Here is a 20,232-nt window from a genome sequence, read left to right as displayed (position 1 = left end):
TGGGTTTTTCTTTGAGGTAAGTTTTAAATTGTGGATTTGATTGCTTTAACATGCAATACTGTATAATTTTGCCCTTTATTGATATAATTATCTATACTGTTTAATTTTGCCCTTTATTGATATAATTATCCCCCACTTTTCTTATGATTCATGATTGTCTAGTATACTCTACCTGTATTTTATAGTGTTTTCCTTATAGATAGCATTTAATTGCTCTTGCTATTTAATTCAGAATGATAATCTCTACCCTTTACCTAGACTGTTTAGACCATTTACATTTAATGCAATTACTGATATATTTGGGTTTAGGTCTACTCTCTTTTTTTTTTTTTTTAATTTGTCCTGTCTGTTCTTTGTATAGTTTCTTCTTTTTCTGTCTTTTTGATTAAATATTTTTCCGGCGCTCCACCTTCAATACTGTCCTATTAGCTATGCCTCTTCTAAAGGTTTTTAGTGGTTGCTCTAGTATTTACAATGTGCATCTTTAATTTATCACAGTCTCTCTTACAGATAGCTTCCCAGCTTTCTTCCTAACTCATCAGCAACTTTTCAGTCTCCTTTTCTGGGTTTTCCTTTTTTTTTTTTCTCTATTAATGTTTAGTAGGCCTAGCAATCAGGTCCCAATTCTTTTCTCTTCTCAACATATACTGACTCTCTAGGCAATCTCATCTACTCTAGACGTTTTAAATCCCATCTATATATTCAGTCCTAACTTTCCCCCTGAGCTCTAGATCTCTAACTGCTTAAATGACACAACCACTTAAATGTCCAAAAGGTATCTCAAACTTAGCATGTCTGATGTAAGGCACTTGATTTTCACCTTCAACCCTTGACTGCCCTCATCCCGGCATAGTCAACATATTCTAGTTAATGGTATCACTCTGTTACTAAGGACCAAGACCTAGGAGTTGGCTGTGAATCCTCTATTGTTTTCTTCTACATTCATCAAGAAGTCCAGTAAGACTGTATTCCCAGTATAACTTCTTACTACCTCTGCTACTACCATCCAAGTCTACCATCTAAGCCACCATCTTTCACTTGGGCTCCCTAAAACAGCCTTCTAACTGACTTCCTTTCCTTCATTCTTGCTCCATGTAACCTCTCCACATAGTAGCTGAAATGATCTTTTAGGAAAATACCATTCAGATATCGCTGCTTTGCTTAAAAACTTCCAGTGTCTTCCCATCACACACAATAAAAATTTAGAATCCTTTTGGCCTACATGGTCCTATCACAATTTGGCTTTGGCCTACTTTTCCGGTGTCATCTCTCCCATGCTCTCCACACTAAATGCACAGGCGTTCTTGCTGTTCTGAAAACAAGCTGAGCTTTTCCTGCCTGAGGGCCTTCATGCTAGCTGTTCCCTCTGCCTGGTACCCTCATGGTTCACTCCTCCTCAACATTTACATCTGTGCTTAAATGTCACTCTGACCAAGCCATCTACAACACCTCCTCATGCCCAAGCCACTATCTCCTCTTACTCTGCTTTGTTTTCTTCACAGCATTTATTACCATTTGAAATGATATTCATTTACTTGTCTACCTTCTTAGAATGTTAACTTTTAGATAAAAATGGGCATTTTGTTCTGTTCAATGTAGCATCCTCACATAAAGAACAGTATCTAGTACATAGTAAGTGCTCAATGAGCTGAACTGGTTGAATGAATCCATCACATCAGCCTTCTTATTTTTTAAAGGAAAAGAATCTTGATGAGTCAGTAGACTAAAAACACCTGAGTGAAAATTTACTTTCTCTTGGTCCCCTCTCTGAAAGTGAATTAAATCTCACTGTTAGGCACAGCTCTCTTCATTAACAGCCTTCAGGTTCAGGTTGTGTCTACAAAAAGATTTCTCTACTGACTTATCAGGCTAATCCTTCCTGAGTAGCTGACGCTCTTCAATCCAAGCTCTGATAGACAGGGCTCTGTCCTGCTCATAGTCTCACTGGGTACCTCTGACGTGTTGTCAAAGCCTGAAGGAGGCAGAAATCACTCCTTAGGAAGTCCTAAATCAGAACATTTGCTAGTTCTCACACCTAGACACAGCATGTAATACACTGCACTGGGCGCCCAAATGTTTCCTTTCTATTCCAGCATTGTCCTAAGTCACCCTCTCCAGTGAGATGGTGTAGCCATGGGACTAAAAGGAGCATCAATCTGATATTCATGGATATTCATCCTTAGGGCTTCTGAAGAAAGGCCAAGACACAAATGGCAACTGGAAGATGCTACAAGAAGAGAGGAAAAAACCCCCTTCATCTCCCAAGAATTGGAGAAGATACAGTTAATGGACTCCTCATTTGGCCAAGTTGTCAATACACTGAACCAAACTGGTGACAAGAACAAAGCTGTTACAAGAGAAGTTATTGGGACTATATCCAGAAAACAGGAACAGAGACTGGGCACAGAGTAGGCCTTAGAAGGCAGGGGATGAAGGTAAACCCTTCAGGATCTACTGGAGAAAGACTATTGGAAATCCTATAGGAGCTGCTGCCACCAATGCACAATTTTTGTTAATTACCTCAATTGTGGCTGTTATCCCCTTAATGAGAAACACAACGTTACTTCTAAGCAGGCAGTGAGGCTGGCAGAAAGCTGAAACCTGAAAATCAGCAGATACAGGGCTGCATACAGACCTTACTATTGAAATTAAGCCACATCCAAAACACAGGGGGTAGGACTCCAAATAGCTTCAGACAGCAGCCAGCCATGCAGGGCCCTCACCAGGCACCGGATGGACGCTCTCTGGACTCGTCAAGAGGCCCAGATCCCAAGTGCTCATTTCAATAACATAAGAAAATAAACATGGGGCTTATTTATAGTGCAGGAAAAGGACTGGGGCAAAAGAACCACTCATTTGGTAATCCACCCTGACGGGGCCAGATAGGATCCAGACCCCCAAGCTCTCTAGTAACAGGGTGAGCAGAAATAGGGGCCAGAAGAGGGCTGGCTGCCAGCATCACCAGGTACAACCTTGTAAAGGCCCTGGTTAAGAGAAGCAGAAAAGATCTCATATGAATGAGAAAAGATCTCATTCCGTCTCACCATCCTGGGTCTAAGTGCTCTTGCTACCTCCAGTTTCTGGTTGAAGAAACTAAGGGATGGGAGTGGACTCTCTCAAGGCCAAGGAAGGCTCAGGGTTCAACTCAAGGGAAGGTTCTATGAGAAGAGGAAACAAAAACATCCTTGCATCCTCCAGGCACTGGAGAAGATGGTGTTAACGGATTCGTCATTTACAGCTGGGACTAAAACATATACGCACAGTCCTAGGCCACTGACGGGTTCCCACCATCTTACACAGCTCAAGAACTCCTGCTAGAATTGGAGCACCTTAAGCTCAGGACAGTCTTATTCAACTCTCCCCGGCACAGAGTCTAGCAAAAAGTGTATTTCGATGAATGAATGATTAGAAAAACTGAACTGAATAAATGTTCTCTTACCTCACCTGGATCAATAAGCAGCTGGCTGTCCTTCAGCTGTGATCACCAGAAAACCAGACGCTCCCTGAGTTTATTCTAGGGCACAGGTGCTAATGATGTAAGTTGGTGGCTACAAATAAAAGCCCAAGTAGATATATTCTGAAGGGAAGGCTCTTGTGGTGGCTTCCATAAGAAAACACTCTATATGGAGTGGCTGGTGGTTTGGGTGTGAGACATATGGACTCCAGTCCCTGCTCCGTTGGCGGCTCTCACCCCATGTGCAGCTCCTGAGAGGCTGCAGACAAGATGGAGCTTTGCTGAGAAACCTCTAGCAGACACAGCTGCCTGATAGCTCTCGAGAGCCACGCAGCCACCCTTCCCTTTCTTTTGTCTTCTGCCTGACAGCTCTCTACCCTTCAGGCGGACTGGGAAGAAATGCAGTCAGGGGCCCAACTAGTTGGGAGTAGAAAAAAGAGAAAACTCTACCCTGAAAAGGTGGTAAATTTGTGGAAACAAAATGCCAGACACAGATGGTGGTGACTCAACTGTTTCTTGAAAATGAGAGAGGTCTGGAAAGTTGGGGGGAGGGGGTCCCAACTCTGCCCAGTCATCTTCCCTGTGTGTCAGCAATGGTGAGCCTGAAATGAAAAAGCCATGGCACGCAGTTGCCTGTGAAGACCCACACCCCATCCCCGAGAACCTGGAAGTCACCAAGCCTGAGACTGAAATCCCTGACTAGTCCATCTGACAGCGACAAAGGCAGATGAGAGGCTGTGGGTTGGGCTTAGAATGCTCCCATCCCAAAGAGGGGGGAAAACCTTAACAATGCAGTAGAGTCCTGCCTAACTGTCCTCTGCCAGAAGGTCCATGGAATCTGTTCACAGATCGTCAGATGATGCTTGGTTGGCACAATGGGGCCGCAAGCTGTCCCTGATTATATTCAGAAAACAGTGAGTATCAAACATTGGCCTCGGATAGGAGCCCCAGGGCTTAGAACAGAGCAGGGCTGAGGTGAGGAGACAGGCCCCTGGTTTCAAATGCCTGCAGGCCCTGCAGTGCAAAGCTCAGGTTGCTTCCAGAGTCTTCCTGGATGGCAGCTGCCTGCCAGTATGGTGAGCACGCCTGCCAGGACGGCTCCTCAGGAAGTGGCCGAGCGCCTGGGGGCCAGTTAAAGCACTGCCCCTGCCTCTCTGTGCCAGGGCTGCTTGGGGAACAGCCTGCCGCGGCTTCTGCTGCTGCAACACGCTACCTGGGCCATGAGAGATGGAAATGGGAGCCTACCCCTCAAAGAAGCTAATGGCCCCACAGCAAGGGGACCCACCAGGCTCAGGATGGGTGGCTGACGGGAGACGTCCGGCAGCCCAAACCTCTCTCCCTCCCAGCTGGGCTCCCACAGGACCCTCTCACTGGCCAGCCATGAAGTGTCGCCAGACCTGACCCACTTCCCCAGGGGCCTCTGCCTTCAGCTATTTCTTACTCCTACCATCAAAGGGTGTTGAATTTTACCCCAGAAATCCCATCTTCAGGGCCTGAGGTTAGAAACCTGCATCTTGCCGTGGCAGGAACATTCCTACCAGAGACCACCAGGCAGCCGCTGAGGGCACAGGGTGATCAGCAGCTCCTTCAACGAATGACAGCCAAGAGGCAGCCTGCCCCTTCCAGCTCCCAGGCCTGGTCAGCACACGCCAGGACGACGCTCACTTCTTTCTGAAGGCAGCGGAGAAACTAGCCTGAAAAACCGCAAGTTGGGAGCCCAGCTGGAAGGACATACGGCTTTGGTAGAGGAGCCAGTAGCCAGAGTTCTGAACTTCATGACACTGAGCTCAGAGAAGAGGCAGTATCGCATCATTAGCGGAAAAGAACTGGAGATTCTGACAACAGAAGTTGTGATTCTCCTCTTCAATTTTCCTAGAGCGGGAGGTTCTCGCCTAAACACGAGGGGGGCTTGCTAAAATACACGAGATAAGAATATTAAGAACTATGTAATGTTAACCAGCAGAAAAGCGTTTCCAACCTGCATTCCAAGCTGGCTCATCCCAGTTAGGTCCCTGGGGGCAAAGGCGAGTGACTTAGTGCACATATGGGCCAGAGCCAGGGCCGGCTCAGGTTTATCTTCTGTACAGACCAGCAAGATGCAATTTCTTAAAAAAGATTTCTTAAGCTAAACCCAGCTGTTGTCTGCTGTAGGCCAGAACATGACATTTTAATTAGCATTATTGTTCCGCTTCTGAAACCAGGCTCTGTGGCATCCCAAGGGCAGATGATCCCAGCCCAAGCTTATGGGTGAGGCTTGCTGGTGAGCAGCTCAGAAATACACGGAGAAGGGGGCGGAGTTCCCAGCCCCCTTGGAACCCATGAATCATGACCACTCGCCGTATCCCTGTCCTGGATCTCTCCTTGTGACCTGTACCACCTGTCTGTTCATAGGATAGAAACTTTGAGGTTTCAAGTGCCTAGGATATAATACTCATTCTGTAATAGAAATGTTTCCATGCTATGTTGCCAGATGGAACCCGCAATATTTCTGGGGGCAGTGAGGTGCCTTGCATGGAGTTTTCATGCCCTGAGAAGTCCGGTGACGCCTAAGAAGGTGAAAAAGTCACCCCAACACAGCCCTCGGGGCTCCCGATCATCTCGGATTGAAGTGTTCCTCTTCTAAAACCAAAGGGCTAATGAAGTTTTTAAAAAGGAAGAGAAAGAAAACATTTACCCTCAGAGAGGGGGACCCGGATTACAAGCCAGACACTAAGGCAGTGGATCCAGCGCCGTGAAAAAGAGCAGAAAACCCGAGGGGGCGAGGCTGAGGGGACTACACGCATACGACGTTGGCGCAGATCCTGGCTGCTAGCAGGGATTGAAATGTGAGGCCCAACCCCTCCACCCACCCCGAATCTGGGGAAACAAACTAGGGAACCCCAGAAAGGGTAGCAGTACTCACCGCCCATGACAACAGAACGCCCTTCTCTTGGTTTCTATCCTACCATCCCCAGGATTATGAATACGAGACTAAGCACCTTCCCATGTCCCCTACTGACGAGAATATAATTATTCAAATCCAGAGTATTTCTTAGGCACCAGTGTTTGAAGGTAACATGCTGGACAAATCACAGCTTCCGTGTCCGTACCTGCAACATGAACGGGTGGGCAGAGGCTGCATCTCGTCCCTTCCACCAGGAACAATCCAGTGGTCTCCCTCCTCATTGTGAGAGAAGATGAACTCTCGTGATTCCCACTTCCAATTCTGCTACTTCTTGAAGTTTCCTTTGACCTCTCAAAGTCTATGGGGACGTACCTGAAGCGACTCTTGTTAAAACTACACGTTTAAAAACTAACGCTTGGTAACTATTCACCTTCATGTCACTCAAGAGAACAACGGATGGTGTACGAGTGACTTCGACTGGCACGCAGCTAGGTTTCAGTAATTATAACCATATTCCAAGCCAATTGTTATGTATTTTGTGTTCTGGGGACATGTGTTATGGCTAAAGCCCAAACTGCGGCTAATCTTAATATTAGAGCCAGATAAATCTGTTTCGAATCCATAACATCTAACATTTGCCAGAGTAGATTTGTTCATCAGCGGGGCTTAAAGAGGTATAATTCACACATGTGCAATATTACTAAATGCTGAAATTGAACGATCTAAATATACCGGCAACTATTGCAAAGCGGTTGTTAGAGCAGCATTTAACATTAGCCAGAACTTCCCTGGCTAACGTTCAGTTTACACCGAAAGAACGAGGGAAATTTTGGCATCCCCTTGGGGTGGGGGGTCACAATGCTCTCAACATTCACAGCATGGCACTGGCTAGCGCAGCTCAGGGCACGGCGTCAGAGGCCCTCTGTTCTCCCTGAGAATACCTATAAAAACGGACTGGATCTGATCAAGAAGCAAGCGGAGTCCGCGGAGGTTCTGGGAGACATCTTCTCTCAGCATGTTTACAGGGTGGGATCTTCTATGTGACTCATATGGCCCCGGATATTCCTCCTGGCTATGGATCCTGCTAGACATGGACGGCAGACCGGAGCTAACCAGAAGATGGAGTTAACTACTCAAAAACAGAACATTCCTTGGATTACTAATAACTAGCATTTCAGACATAGTATAAAAAGGAATAAAAAATTATTTTAATCATATCAAAAAGCCAAACCAAAGAGGAATGGTTCATGGAAGTTACAGGATCCCAGTTCAGCGCTCGGTGCTCTGCCTACGTGTGGGCCCAGTGCCCCCAGTCCCAGGGCAGATGTCAAATCCCACAAAGATGTTGGGATTTTGCACCAAATTCTTGGTTTGGCTTTTCCGCCTAAAATCCTCACTGATCTGAAATAGCTAGAGGTGAGATATGGGCGCGAACTACACGATTCCCCAAATCTAATACGGCCGGTAGGTTTGTCTTCTCTGCAGTCTTAGGGTCAGTGACCTTTCCTCTCAGACTGTTCTATTGGAACTGCAAACAAAGGGAGCCTGAGCTGGATTTAAACCCAGAGCATGCCACAAAGGCTTCCATTTGGCGTTTTCAACAAGAACCCATCGGAGGTCATAAGAAACAACAGAACAGGGCACGCATCAACAAGGTACTGAGACACTCTCTTTAGGTTCTGGTTCTTGAGGAAGCAGGTTAGGTGTCCCGGTCCAGCATGCCAGTGAAAGATCCCCCACACCCCGATATCAGAGTGTCGGGGAGGCTGTGTTCTTCTCTGTCCAAGCTTAACATTCACACTTCTGCCACTGGCCTGTTTCATAAGCTGCCGATGTTGGGGAAGCTCTTCAGTTTCTCAGGAAAGTCGTCTTTGTACAGGACAGGGTCAGCTCGGTGCTCCACCACCTTAAGAGGCATGGTCCCAAAGACGGAAGCAAACTTGTTGATGCACTCAGACCTGAGGGGTTTGGGGAGGGGAGGCAGGTGATGGATGAGAGGGAAAGGAGTGAGGAAAACAGAGAAAATATTCAAGAGGCTGACAGATGAGAGCAAAACACATAGTATTTGGTATCAACAAGAAATTCAAGTGTCCCCAGCCTGCTCCCAGGTTCTTAGAAAAGGTTGGGAGGGTGTGGAGAGCAGAAGTGATCTGCTGGACTACGACTATTGTTCAGGGGGAGAAAGTGAACAGGGGATGCTGTCTGGAGGCCAGGGGCCTGCAGAGGTCAAAGTATCTCTTCCCCTCCCCCTTCAAATTCCAGTCATTCTTCCCCCTCAGTACAAGCAGGCCTCAAACCAAGGTGGATTAGCTGCCAACAATTCTTAACCCCATGTCTGCCAGCTAAAGAGAAGGTGAAGGGTGGAGAGGAAGAAGGCTCCTGGATCTGAGCTCCAGCTTACTGAAGTTTAAAAGGCTGAGGGGAGGACCTTACACCTGGAGCAGTGGAAGGCAGAAGAAGATAACAGGAGGGGAACCTCACCTCCAAACAATAAACCCTTCACTCACTCTACCAACATTTATGGAGGGCAATCCTGAACTGCCGGCCAACAGCCAATGGAGAGCTGCCGTTCCTGCGTCAGAGTGACAGGAGGGGAGACGGCAGTGTCCTTGCCTCCATACCACCCCTGGAGCCTGTGAGCAACCCCCTCAGGTGAGCAGGTCAGGCACACTGGCAGGAAGTGGTTCTGGTCAATCAGGCCAGCTGAGAGTGACAGCCGGGAGGACACATCCAGACCCGAGGGGAAAAACAAGCCTATAAATACAGCTTTTGAAGTTAAGGGGCCCTCCAGGATGGATCAGAAAGGTCCGTACTGTCTCCCCTCAAGTCAGGCCCAGGCACCCGAGAGCTACAGTAAGAACAAACCAATCAGGCAGAACCATGTACCCATGAGGGGCTGAATGTCAAGACACAGACCAGAAGTCTCTTCTGTCCTGAGATACTGGAAGCCTTGTTTCAAATTATTTTAATACACAAGTTTTTGCATCTTGGAGCTTTAGGAAGAAACCAATTAATAAAGAAGCCAGTCATCAATTCTTTTCTCCTGGTCATTATGTTTCTAAAAGAATGTGTTGCCATTTCACGTGGCGCTCTTCTAGCTAGTAACACCCCTGTGTCCACCACCGTAAATCAACAACGAATATGTATCAGAGGTTCCAGGCTGGGTTACAAATGCCCTACGTAGATTGGGAACCCACTCCATCATGCCAACAACCCTATGGGGTAGGTCCTATGATTATTCCCATTTTACACTGGGAAGACTGAGACATGGAGAGGCTAAGTAACATGTCCCAAGGTCAAATAACAATGAGAGGCAGAGCCAAACCCAGGCAGTCTGGCTCCTGAGACTAAAAAAACTTAATGATGAGATGATACGAGTTTATTTGTGAACATAATTCCAGAGTCCAAGTGGAGGGTCTGGAAATTAACTGTTGAGCACCTATTATGCGCCAGATAATTTACAAACGTGATTTCTCCGATTCCTTAAAGCAGCCCCCTCGATATGGCCAAGGGCTGGTTTACAGTAGCTTCCTGTACCTGACCAGTTAAAGCTGAGGCCCGAGGCCCCGGAGCTGGAAAGGGCTGGAGCTGGGTCTCTAACGCAGGTCTACACTGGCAAGAGAGCCTTTGTGCTTCCCAACACACTACCATGACTCATAGGCAACGGACCTTCCCTCCTGCCGGCAGTCCTGTGAGACTCAGGAGGTGGGCGTCCGAGGGGATCCCGGGAAAGACTGAGGAATCTCTGCAAAGGGGTACTGAGCGAGCATAGCGATTTCACTCTCTTCCAAGTACAAGGTCAAAGCAGTGGCAGACAAAGTCAGTCTCTCCAAGGTCTTACTTCTGGCAGCTGTTCTGCCTATAAACATGTACGGATTCTTCCAGTTTCCAGTCATCATGCCTGTAGACTCTGGCCAGCGAAGGCCAGCCATGCCCCGCACAGGTACCAGCGAGCACGTATTAAAGAAGAGCCATGGTTCTTGGCAGAGGCCAGTGGCTCCACAGCCCACTGGAGAGCACTGGGGACAATGTCTCCTCTATAACTAGGTCTGCCAACAGGGCCGGGCCACAGGCAACAGGCCACTGGGGCTCAGGCCAGCTGACTTGTTGACAGCTGCCCCTGGCTAACCCAGGCCGAGTGACTGCTTCTTTCTCTCCACACAGCCTGCACTGGAGAAGCCGCTGGCCGCCGAGTGGTAAAGGTCCTTAACTCTCCTGCCAGGTACTGACAGTGTTTCCTACTTTCTTTTCACACAGAGGGTCTGGGTTGGGCCACAGGCTGGGGCAGATGGTGAGTTTGGCTGGTTGCTGGTGGCTCGCCTGAGTTGTTCTGTCAGTGGTCCAGCCACCCTGTCAGTAAATGCTCCCCTGGGTTTGTTTTCTAATCTAGTACGAACAGGCGAAGAACCGCCAATGTCTACCTCTGAAGTGCTGAAAGTGTCTGCGGGAGAAAGGACTCATGGTTTTCTGTTTTCCTTGTAAACATATCCAATTACCTAAAGTAACCTGGGGCCCTGAGGACTAATGCTGGGAAACTGGGTAGGAGACGAATGTGGCCCGGCATCGGGTTACGGGCTTTCCAGTGTTACTACGTCATTCATCTCCAGCACATAACACAGTGTTTGGTACAAAGATGCTCAGTAGGTGTTTGCTGAACCCATGAATGGACACTGGAATTCGATAGCTATGAATACACTTATTTTAGGAGATGAAAAGACTGGAATTCAGGACAAGGCAAATCAATTTTAAGTCAGACAGCTACTGAAAGTGGCAAAGCCATAATTTGAACAAAGATGGGCCTGAATCAAAACACAATGTTCTTTTTCTTAAGATCAGCGCTGTGCGTTTGCCATATTGCCTTAACTTGGTGAAACGATTGGTCAAAAGGAACAGTTACAAAGACTTCTGGTTTTCCAGTTCTTAAAGAATTAACAGCAGATCCTGGAAATGGATGCTGGGCAGTAAAAGCTACATTCCTACACAACTGAGATTTCTGCTGCAAGACCTCAAATATAAGAAGAAATAAGTTTATTAAACCACAAAACCTAACATGAGGTCACAACTTGCAAGGTGGTTAACTTCTTTCACTGTTTTGTGCAAAATGTGAATTCCGCAAAGGCAACTATTTAAAAAAAAAAAAAAACAACCAACAAATGAACAATTCTACAGTTGTAACTCTAGCTCTTGGTCTGCCCAAGATGGCTTAAATCATGCCTTCCTCCCTCCCGATCTAAGTGCCTCGTTTAATAATTTAGTGATTCAATCTTTAATCCAAATAGTTTTGCTCCCAGTTTCTGATTTCAAGATTGATTTCCTCTGTTCCCTACCAAACTTGTCAAAAGGGTACTCTACATTCACTAACTCCACTTCCTCACAGACTCCCACTCCATAACCCTTAAGCACCACCACTCTATGGCATTACTTTTTTCCAAGTCACCACTGACCATTTAACACAAAGCCCTTCCCCAGGCTGCAGGTTCCATGCTCTTCCCTTGCTTCTCTGCACCATAGATCCTGCTTCTCTCCTAGCCTCTCCACTGGCTGCTTCTGTTTTCAGTTATTTCTTTCTGTATCCTAAATGTCAGAGTTTCTCAAGATCAAGATTCTGCCCTTGGCTATTCGCCCGTCAATGGCCATCTCTGGGCAGACGTCTTTCCAACATCTACCTTTGTCTTCATCTCCCTTCCTGAAGGTGTAGTTCCACGTTTCCAAATGCTTGCTCCATAACTATGTGTGCACGTAGGAGGGAAAGACCCCAGGTCTTCACCTACCCTACTGCTCTCCAACTTCACCCATGATTCAAATCTCCTCCTGTCCTCATTAATTACACAGCTAAAGGTGCAACCATCCACACTCCCTCCTCATTAACCGGCGTCTCCTAACAGTATCATTCACACTGTTGACAGTACTACCATTCTTCCAGAATTGAGATCTAGGCTCCCTCTGTCAATTCCTTCCCCATAACCTCAAGTTCTAGCATATCTTCCTTTGGGGGGAAAAAACAAAGCAAAAAACAAAACAAAAAAAACCCCCACGTCTTCTAATTTAATCCATCCCTTCCTTTCCACACTCAACTTAGTTCAAGCTTTCCAGATGTGCTTTCTTCAATTTGTTCACCTCCATTCCATTCTGTGCACGACTTCCACATGAATCTCAAACAATACCAGGATCAAGCTCCCCTGTTCGAAAACCTTCAGTGGCAGATCAGAGACTGAAGAAGTTCAGACTCCTTCACTGGGCAGTTCTTTAGCGCCTGGCACCAATAGGCCAGAATTCTACACTCTAGCCAGACTGGACTCCTCACTGCCTGCCAGATACACCTTCCTCCCACTGACTGGAACCTTGGGCAACCCAGTCTTCCCTGCCTGGGATCTCCTCTTCTTGCCCAGTGACCGTAGTGGTCTCTGAAGGCTGCCTTCAGGTGTCATCTTTTACAAAATTATTCCTAGTAATCAACCTAGTAAGACGTCACTTCTCTTTCCTCTGATCAATTATAACATTCTGAGCCTCCCTTATGGCCCTTATATAGCTTCGGACTGTTACACACACGTGCACATGTGTTTGTTGTTGTTAATTATAAACTCTGACAGAATCTGATTCAAGCCTAACAACATCTGGACAGTCATCTATTCTATCTTCAAAAGCCTATTCCCAAGAGGAAGCGCCCAAAACTCCCTTCATTACTTTCTTCAATGTTTCATAATAATTCTTCTAACTTAAATCTCTCTCACTGCGTGTGAAGTCTCTTTACATTTGTTATCTCGTGGTGGTAGAGAAGAGTTATTCAGCCTTAGCACGAACTTCAAGGCCATCATCAGGCCAACTTTCTCCCTAAAATTCCTATCTTCTATCATATAACCTCACCATTTTAACTCAGCCTAATCAATTACCCAATTGCTTAATGCTACAAATTCTCCCAAACACGAAGAATGGAGGTAGGTTTAATAATAATTTCAGGTACTCCAATATGACCATAATTGGGGTCTCTTCTAAATGAGCTATGACAGTTAATGTCACTGCCCTTGACTGTGTAATTCCTATGATCCCAGTGACAGATATCTCCAGAATCACATAATACTTCACATTGACAGCTGATAAAAGTCATGTCATTTGGGTAAGATATTTATACATGAAAGAGGAAAGGATTATTTAGAGGGTAAGAATAAGAAACAAGGAGGATGAAAGCATCACAGAAGAATCCAGGCCAAGTGAAACAACTTTCATATAAGAAAATCCTCCAGGCTTTAAGGACTTGAACAGGGCTGATTCCCTTCAGAAGTGGACGCTGTGAGAAGACCCGTATGAGCCTGTGGAAGCCTGACTAGATATCTTACTGTATAAGGCTACTCTAACACTGAGTGCGCCCTGGTCCCTTGACAACAGTGCCACTGGATGTCCAAGCTTGCGGTCTCATGGAAGGAGCCGCCTTTTGGGAGAATGAGGTTTGATTCTGGAGATGCCAAGCTTGGGGACCTTTGGGATGCAAGCGAGAATGATGAGGCTACTCTAAGATTATAACGGTCCTGAGGGAGGATGTACGCCTCGCATTTGTTTCACACTCACCTACAAGGCTCAGTATCATGTTCCACACAAAGGTGTGTTTGTTGAGTAACTGACCAGACTGAGATAAAAGGAGAATCTCTGAGCTGCCTTGCTCATCTCTCTCTCTCTAATGGAAAGAGCTGTGCTTTCAATTCTGTTCTTGGTAGGTCTTTTGGTCAGCAAAGGTAATTTATCTCTGGGTTTGGTTTAATTCTTTCTAATCAAACATTTACTGTCACACGGAGACACTATCCTGCAAAACAACCTGGTATTTTCTTAGAATTAACTAGCTTCCACTCAAATGACTGTAGACTTGGTTAACTGCTTAGTCCACATGGAGAATCTGACTTCTGGAGCTTAAGGCCAGCTATATTTTTAAGACCCTTCCAGCCATTACAAATTGAGTGAGTAGCATTCCAAATTAATTCTTTGGGTGACCTGGGCTTGAACTAACCCAATTCCCACAGTGCAGAAGGAGGTGACTATGGCTACCAGCTGCTGTCCTTATATCTCCAACAAGTCCCATTAACAGGCCCGAGGCAGGAAATGGGGATCAGAGGCTAGGGCAGACTTCTGGTTAGAGGCTCACTCACCTTTCCACCATGTGCGTCTGGTCAAGAGAAAGCCCATCAATGGCTGTGCACTCAGGACACTTGAATTTCTTTCGTGGTGTTACCTGCCAGAGAAGTACAAAAATATACCTGGCTGTCAGTGCCAAGGACAATAACATCATGCTTGTGACACCGCTATGCATGCTCCTGTTCTGTAAGCTGAGCTGCCTGCTCCCGCCACACGCTCACGTGCGCCCGTATATGGGCATGCGCGGGCGTGCATGCACACACACGCGCACACACACCTCACCATTCCTCCATTCAGTTCCGTCTGGCTTGGAAACAGCAGAACTCACAAGGGCCCAATAAAAAAGGCTTGGAGGGCTTTTGCCTTCTGTAACTGGAAAGAAGTGGTGATGACAAGCTCCTTAATTCCTGTTTAATGACTGTTTTCTCACTGCCAAGGTCCTTGTATAAACACCATTTGTTCTTGCAGCCATAAGGGCGATGAAATACAGCTTCCCATAACTTTCACCGTAACCTTAGTTCCAACAGGCACTCTTTTTCCTTCTTCCAGCTAATGGCAAATGCTATGAGCAGAGCCATGCTCTTGAAGATGCCAGGTTATTTTGCAATTCCCTTCAATCAGGAAAAAAATCCAATGGTCCCCCCCACCCTCTGAATTCTTTTCCCTGACTCTCCCTCCTGCTCTCCCAAACCTAAACTTCTAATGATTTTCTTAGCAAACCCAGGGAGACTATTATCCTAACCTTGTGAAGCTAAGTAAACAGTAACAAGATGGGGGCTGGGGGGAAGGAGGGAAAGCTAGATAACTAAGGCCAGGCCAAGAAGCACACAGATGGTGGAATGACTGTCCAGAGTAAGCAGGCACAGCTAAAAATATCTTGAAGCACATCAAAAAGCAATTTTGGAGATAAGAGGGGTTCCTTTAAAACTAGTTTTGTGATTGTCATTGTGTCCCTTTTTCCTGCAGTCAAAGCTGAGTCAGAGGCTGGGATAGGGTGAGGCCCGGACCAAGATTACAGAGCACAGACAGGGACTCTTTCTCCTCCTTCAGTCACTCTGGTTTAATCTGGCTTCTCCCATCAATTCATAGCATGAAAATCAGTGCGGAAGGCCATGCCACACTTCCAATGTAAGCTTCCGGTATGGGAAGATTCCAGTACAGCAATCTGGCCGAGAAGCCATTTTTGCCCATTTTTATATGGAATTCTAATCCAGAAGGAAAAAAGGTCAGGACAATTCCACTCATAAAAAGAAGTAAACTCTCTCTACATCTGGGGATCTGGTTCAAGCAAAACCTACATTTCAGGAATAGACACCCATTACAGATACAGAGATCCCCGTGTGATCCTCAGCTTTTAATATGTTTTGGCAAAGATACTTTCAAAAACTCGTGATTGATATTTAAAAACAATGTTTAGAAAAACTACAGTTGTAACTGGACAAGGTGTACTATCTTCTCAATGTCTTTAAAAATAAAACCCAGCCACCTTAAGAAAGACGGAAGTTGCATTCTTTAACAGATCTAGATTCCAAATCAGATTTGAGAATACAATTAAAGGTTTTTAAAAACATGATTCATAGACTGACCATCGCAGCCTTTATCTCAGAGATTAAAAACTATAAAGAAACCATATAAAAAAAGAAAATATGTTTAAATTATCAAAGCCTAGCTTCAATGTTACAATGTGACTGCATCAACCACAGAATCTTAAAGCTAGAAGGGAGTTTAAAGTTCATGTAATCCAATGCTTCATATATATTTATGAGCATTTCTCAGGCTCAGAGAAACTGAAACTTGTGCAAGATCACAAAATCAGTGGCAGAGCTGGACCGGGACGCCTTACCTTGATGACAGCTTTCCCCGTGACGTTAGCCACCAGGAAATTCATGGCAATGTCTTCACAGTTCATATGTGCATCCACCCAGTTCTTGATATCCCCAGGCATTTTGTAGGTATATAGGTAATTAAAATACTGTCAGGTGAGACAAAAAGAAGAAAGATTCAAATAGCAGTGCCCTGTGGTTGACAGTCGAAGGACAACTTAATCAGGGTACGGGGACAAGCTTTCTCTTGAATAATCACAAGGCTGTAAGAAGTATTAGAATGCTTTTGGTCAGATGACCAAGAATCTTTCATACTGTCATTCTTTTAAAAATCCCCAATTGTAAGCAGAAGAGAGACAGAGTGTGAAGCCCTTGGAGGATGCAGGCCTTTTGGACTCATGTATCATCTGTTTAATAAGTAAAATATCAGTCAGAGACATACTACACACTGATCTCTGCTCAGTTCTTCTCCTTGGGCCACAGTGCTCAATCCTGTGTGCTACGTTCTGTCTACAGACTGCACATACAAACAGAGATAAACTCCTGGTGCGCTGACACTGCAAAGGTGTGTACTTTTTAAAGGAAAATATAAAAAGAGGCAATTCTATTTTTTTTTAAAGATTTGTTTGAGAGAGAGAGAGTGTATGTGTGTTTGAGTAGGGGGAGGGGCAGAAGGGGAGGGAGGGAGAGAGAGAGAGAGAGAGACAGACAGACAGACAGACAAGCAGGCTCCGTGCTGAGTGCAGAGCCTGATGCGTAACTCGATCCCAGGACCCTGAGATCATGACCTGAGCCGAAATCAAGAGTCAGATGTTCAACCAGCTGAGCCACCCACGCGCCCCAGAATGAGGCAGTTCTGAAGCTGCCATAACCTGTAAGTGTGAGAGACTGCAGAAATTCATGGGGGGGAAGTGTACACAGTGTACAACCATAAACCAACCCCACAAATTATAAACCTCACTTACTCATTTAACCATTGCTAAGAACAAAAACCCATTTCTGGATTGAGAGCCCTGAAAAATATGCGGCAGGGGGGCTGAGAAACCAGCATGCCATCACTGTATTACAGCTCCGCTCCGGGAACGGCACCGGGGCGGCCAGATGCAGAGGAGACTCCTGGCGGCAGTGGCTCGTGCCGCTGTGACAACGGAGCAGGTAACAGTTCAGTCAACCACACGCTCCCGGGGCACTCTCCCCTCAACCTGAATGTTCTAAAGTCCCGAGCATCCTCTTTCAACCTCTCCCTAATGAAAAAGAGTCAAAAAGGTGAAGTGACAATTCTCAGAAGAGACGAAATACAAAAGACACAAAAGGAATTTCAACCACAGTAGTCAAATCAGAGTGAAAATAGTAAGATCCTTTTTCATTTACCAAACAGCTCAGTCTGATTTTTCCTTTTTACATGTTTCATGCAAGTGGGGATATAGGAAGATAGTTTTATATTTTGTTGGTGGGAGTATAAACTGCCACAAACAATACTGAAAACAACAGACATATATCTCAAAACCTCCCCCAAATGTTCATTCCCTTTGATATAATTCTACTGCTAGAAATCTATCATAATGATCACCAGTACACACAGTTATGAAAACAGATACTGATCACTATTAAGCCTTACCTAAAATAGCCACACACAAAAATTTGAGACAATCTAAATATCCAGTGACAGCAGAATAGTTACACATGATTTATGGGTATCAGTACAATAGTATATTAGCAATTATGTTATGAAGGAATGCTGATGTTAAAAAAACTTCTAATACATGCAAAAAGCAGGCTAATGAGAATGTTTACAATTGTCTCTATATGTGAATAAGTAAATAGAAGGCAAACTGGAGAAAACATCTATACAGTAACAATGGTCATCTCTAAATAACAGGACTATGAGTGACTTGTGTGTGTGTGACTTTTCTTATATGATAACATTTGTTATGAATTTTCCATATTTTCTATTATGAGCATGATTTGTATAATAAGAAAAATAACTTAAAAATCACACTCTTTTTTCTTTCTCTCTTTCTTTCTTTCTTTTTCTTTAACTAAGTCTAGTTGACACACTCGACAACATGGCCTCTGTAAGCCCTCTGAGCAGGACATTTTTCCTAAACTCAGCAGAAATTCAACTGGGCCACACAGAACAAGTGTCATGCGTGCAGTTTTGTCACCTCAGACCTACCTGTCCCAGCCTGCCCTCCTCCCTTACCTTGTGATAAAAAGCTGCCCCTGTGAGTACCATGGACACCTCATTGGTCCACTCAGATTCATACTTCCACTTATTCATCTCATGGTCCCAGAGATGCAGACGACCCGGGTAACCCACTAAGCGGTCAGGAAACTCCCGCCAGACCTGAGGGAGAAACACATCCATAATTACTTCCCTGTTCAGACGGGGACCAAACACAGCACTATGTTACCCAAACGGTACAGAGAGACTCCCAGAGCCATGGGCTTCTGAAGATGCTTCCTTAAACAGGGGCTAGTTATTCTATCAATATTCAAAGATAGATGTGGATTCTAATTTCCTCCAAATCCTCCTGCTGTTGCTGGGAAATGTCAAGTCATGTAGTAATAGCTCACTTATTTGGGCCAAGGTAGGTAATCTCCTCACAAATGATGAAGGAAACAGTGTGCCACTCTTAATGCACACACACACGAAGAATACAAGGATCCCTGCAACTCGAAAGTCCTCACTGATGTTTTTTTAGATTTTACTCATGAGAGAGAGAGAGAGAATGAGCGCACAAATGGGGGTCAAGGGCGGAGGGAGAGGGAGAAGCAGACTCCCCACTGAGCAGGGAGCCTGACCGGGGCTGGATCCCAGAACGCTGGGATCATGACCTGAGCCGAAGGCAGACGCTTAACAGACTGTCCTCATTTATAGTAAATCTGGTGATCGTGAAAACTTAGTCTGTTTCTAAAGATTTATTTATTTAGAGAGAGTGAGCGAGAGAGCAAGCGGTGGGGACGGGCAGAGGGAGAGAAAGCCTTAAGCCAACTCCACACCCAGCACATAGCCCGATGTGGGGCTCCATCTCATGACCCTGAGATCATGACCTGAGCTGAAACCAAGAGTCGGATGCCTCACTGACGACACCATCCAGGTACCCCAGGAAGTCTGTTTCTAAAAAAAATTTTTTTAAAACCCTAGTTCCCTGAAGCACACAGCCATCCTTATGACCTTTTAGAAGCCTCATGTACAGAGAATGTGTCTGATTCTATAATGTGTAACATAACTGAAAACGAAAACTTGATCTCTGTATTTGGGAAGGCTCTTAGATACAGTTTTGTGAAACAGAATGTGGTATGCTGGGGGGTGACTACTTCCAATATCTTTCCCCATGTATTTCTGTATAATTTAGTTTAGCCTTAATTGAAAGAACAGGAAGTTCGTGCCATTAAGGAGTATGGACAACTCAGCAGCTGTTCATGGGGCCACTTCTCAGCAATCATGATTCCTCATCCTTTACTGGGCCTCTAAACCACAGAGCTCCTGAGGGTCCAGTCCTGTGCCCTAGTCTCTTCCTTAAAAAATTTGAGTCATTTCAACTAGTTCCAATCACTTTTAAATACCTTCCCTAATCTACTGACCTCTAAATTTGTTTGGCCCAGAATGTTCCTGAGATAAACAACCACTTAATATCTTCAAATGAATGAACAATAGGCATCTCAAACTTAACATGTCCAGTGCTTAACTCTTGAGTCCCTATCCCCGGATAAGCCCTTCTCTCAATCCTCTCCATCTCAGTAAATCACCTACCCAACAGCCCCAGCCAAAAAGCTACAAGTCAGTCTTTATTCCTTCCTTTCCTTCTTCCCCACACCCCATCCATCAGCAAGTCTTGCTGGCTCTATTTCTGATCACCTCTGGCCAATTCTCCCACCCGTCTCTCTAGCTCAAACCACCATCATCTCTCACCTAGACTGTTGTTAACAGGCCTCTAACTCATGTC

At 45.5% G+C, this 20,232-nt stretch overlaps 1 protein-coding gene across 3 annotated transcripts in view; it reads right to left on the bottom strand.

Annotated features, from left to right (window-relative positions):
* Positions 1 to 7,524: 7,524 nt before the first annotated feature.
* The window catches only part of EXT2 (exostosin glycosyltransferase 2), a 133,862-nt gene continuing 121,154 nt past the window's right edge, over positions 7,525 to 20,232 (bottom strand). For 2 of the 3 annotated variants that reach the window (XM_034646238.1, XM_034646237.1), the window contains exons 11-14: positions 18,486 to 18,629; positions 16,303 to 16,431; positions 14,474 to 14,556; positions 7,525 to 8,296 (exon numbers count right to left, since the gene is read on the bottom strand). In XM_034646238.1, coding sequence (XP_034502129.1) covers positions 8,158 to 8,296; positions 14,474 to 14,556; positions 16,303 to 16,431; positions 18,486 to 18,629 — 495 coding nt within the window. In that variant the 3' untranslated portion in view covers positions 7,525 to 8,157. The remainder of the gene's footprint in view (positions 8,297 to 14,473; positions 14,557 to 16,302; positions 16,432 to 18,485; positions 18,630 to 20,232) is intronic. The other variant, XM_034646239.1, reaches the window with a different exon arrangement.

The sequence above is a fragment of the Ailuropoda melanoleuca genome, chromosome 16 (assembly GCF_002007445.2).
Source record: "Ailuropoda melanoleuca isolate Jingjing chromosome 16, ASM200744v2, whole genome shotgun sequence".
Lineage (NCBI taxonomy): Eukaryota > Metazoa > Chordata > Mammalia > Carnivora > Ursidae > Ailuropoda > Ailuropoda melanoleuca.
Note: the sequence above shows the minus strand (reverse complement) of the source record. Positions and strands in the feature narration are given on the sequence as shown.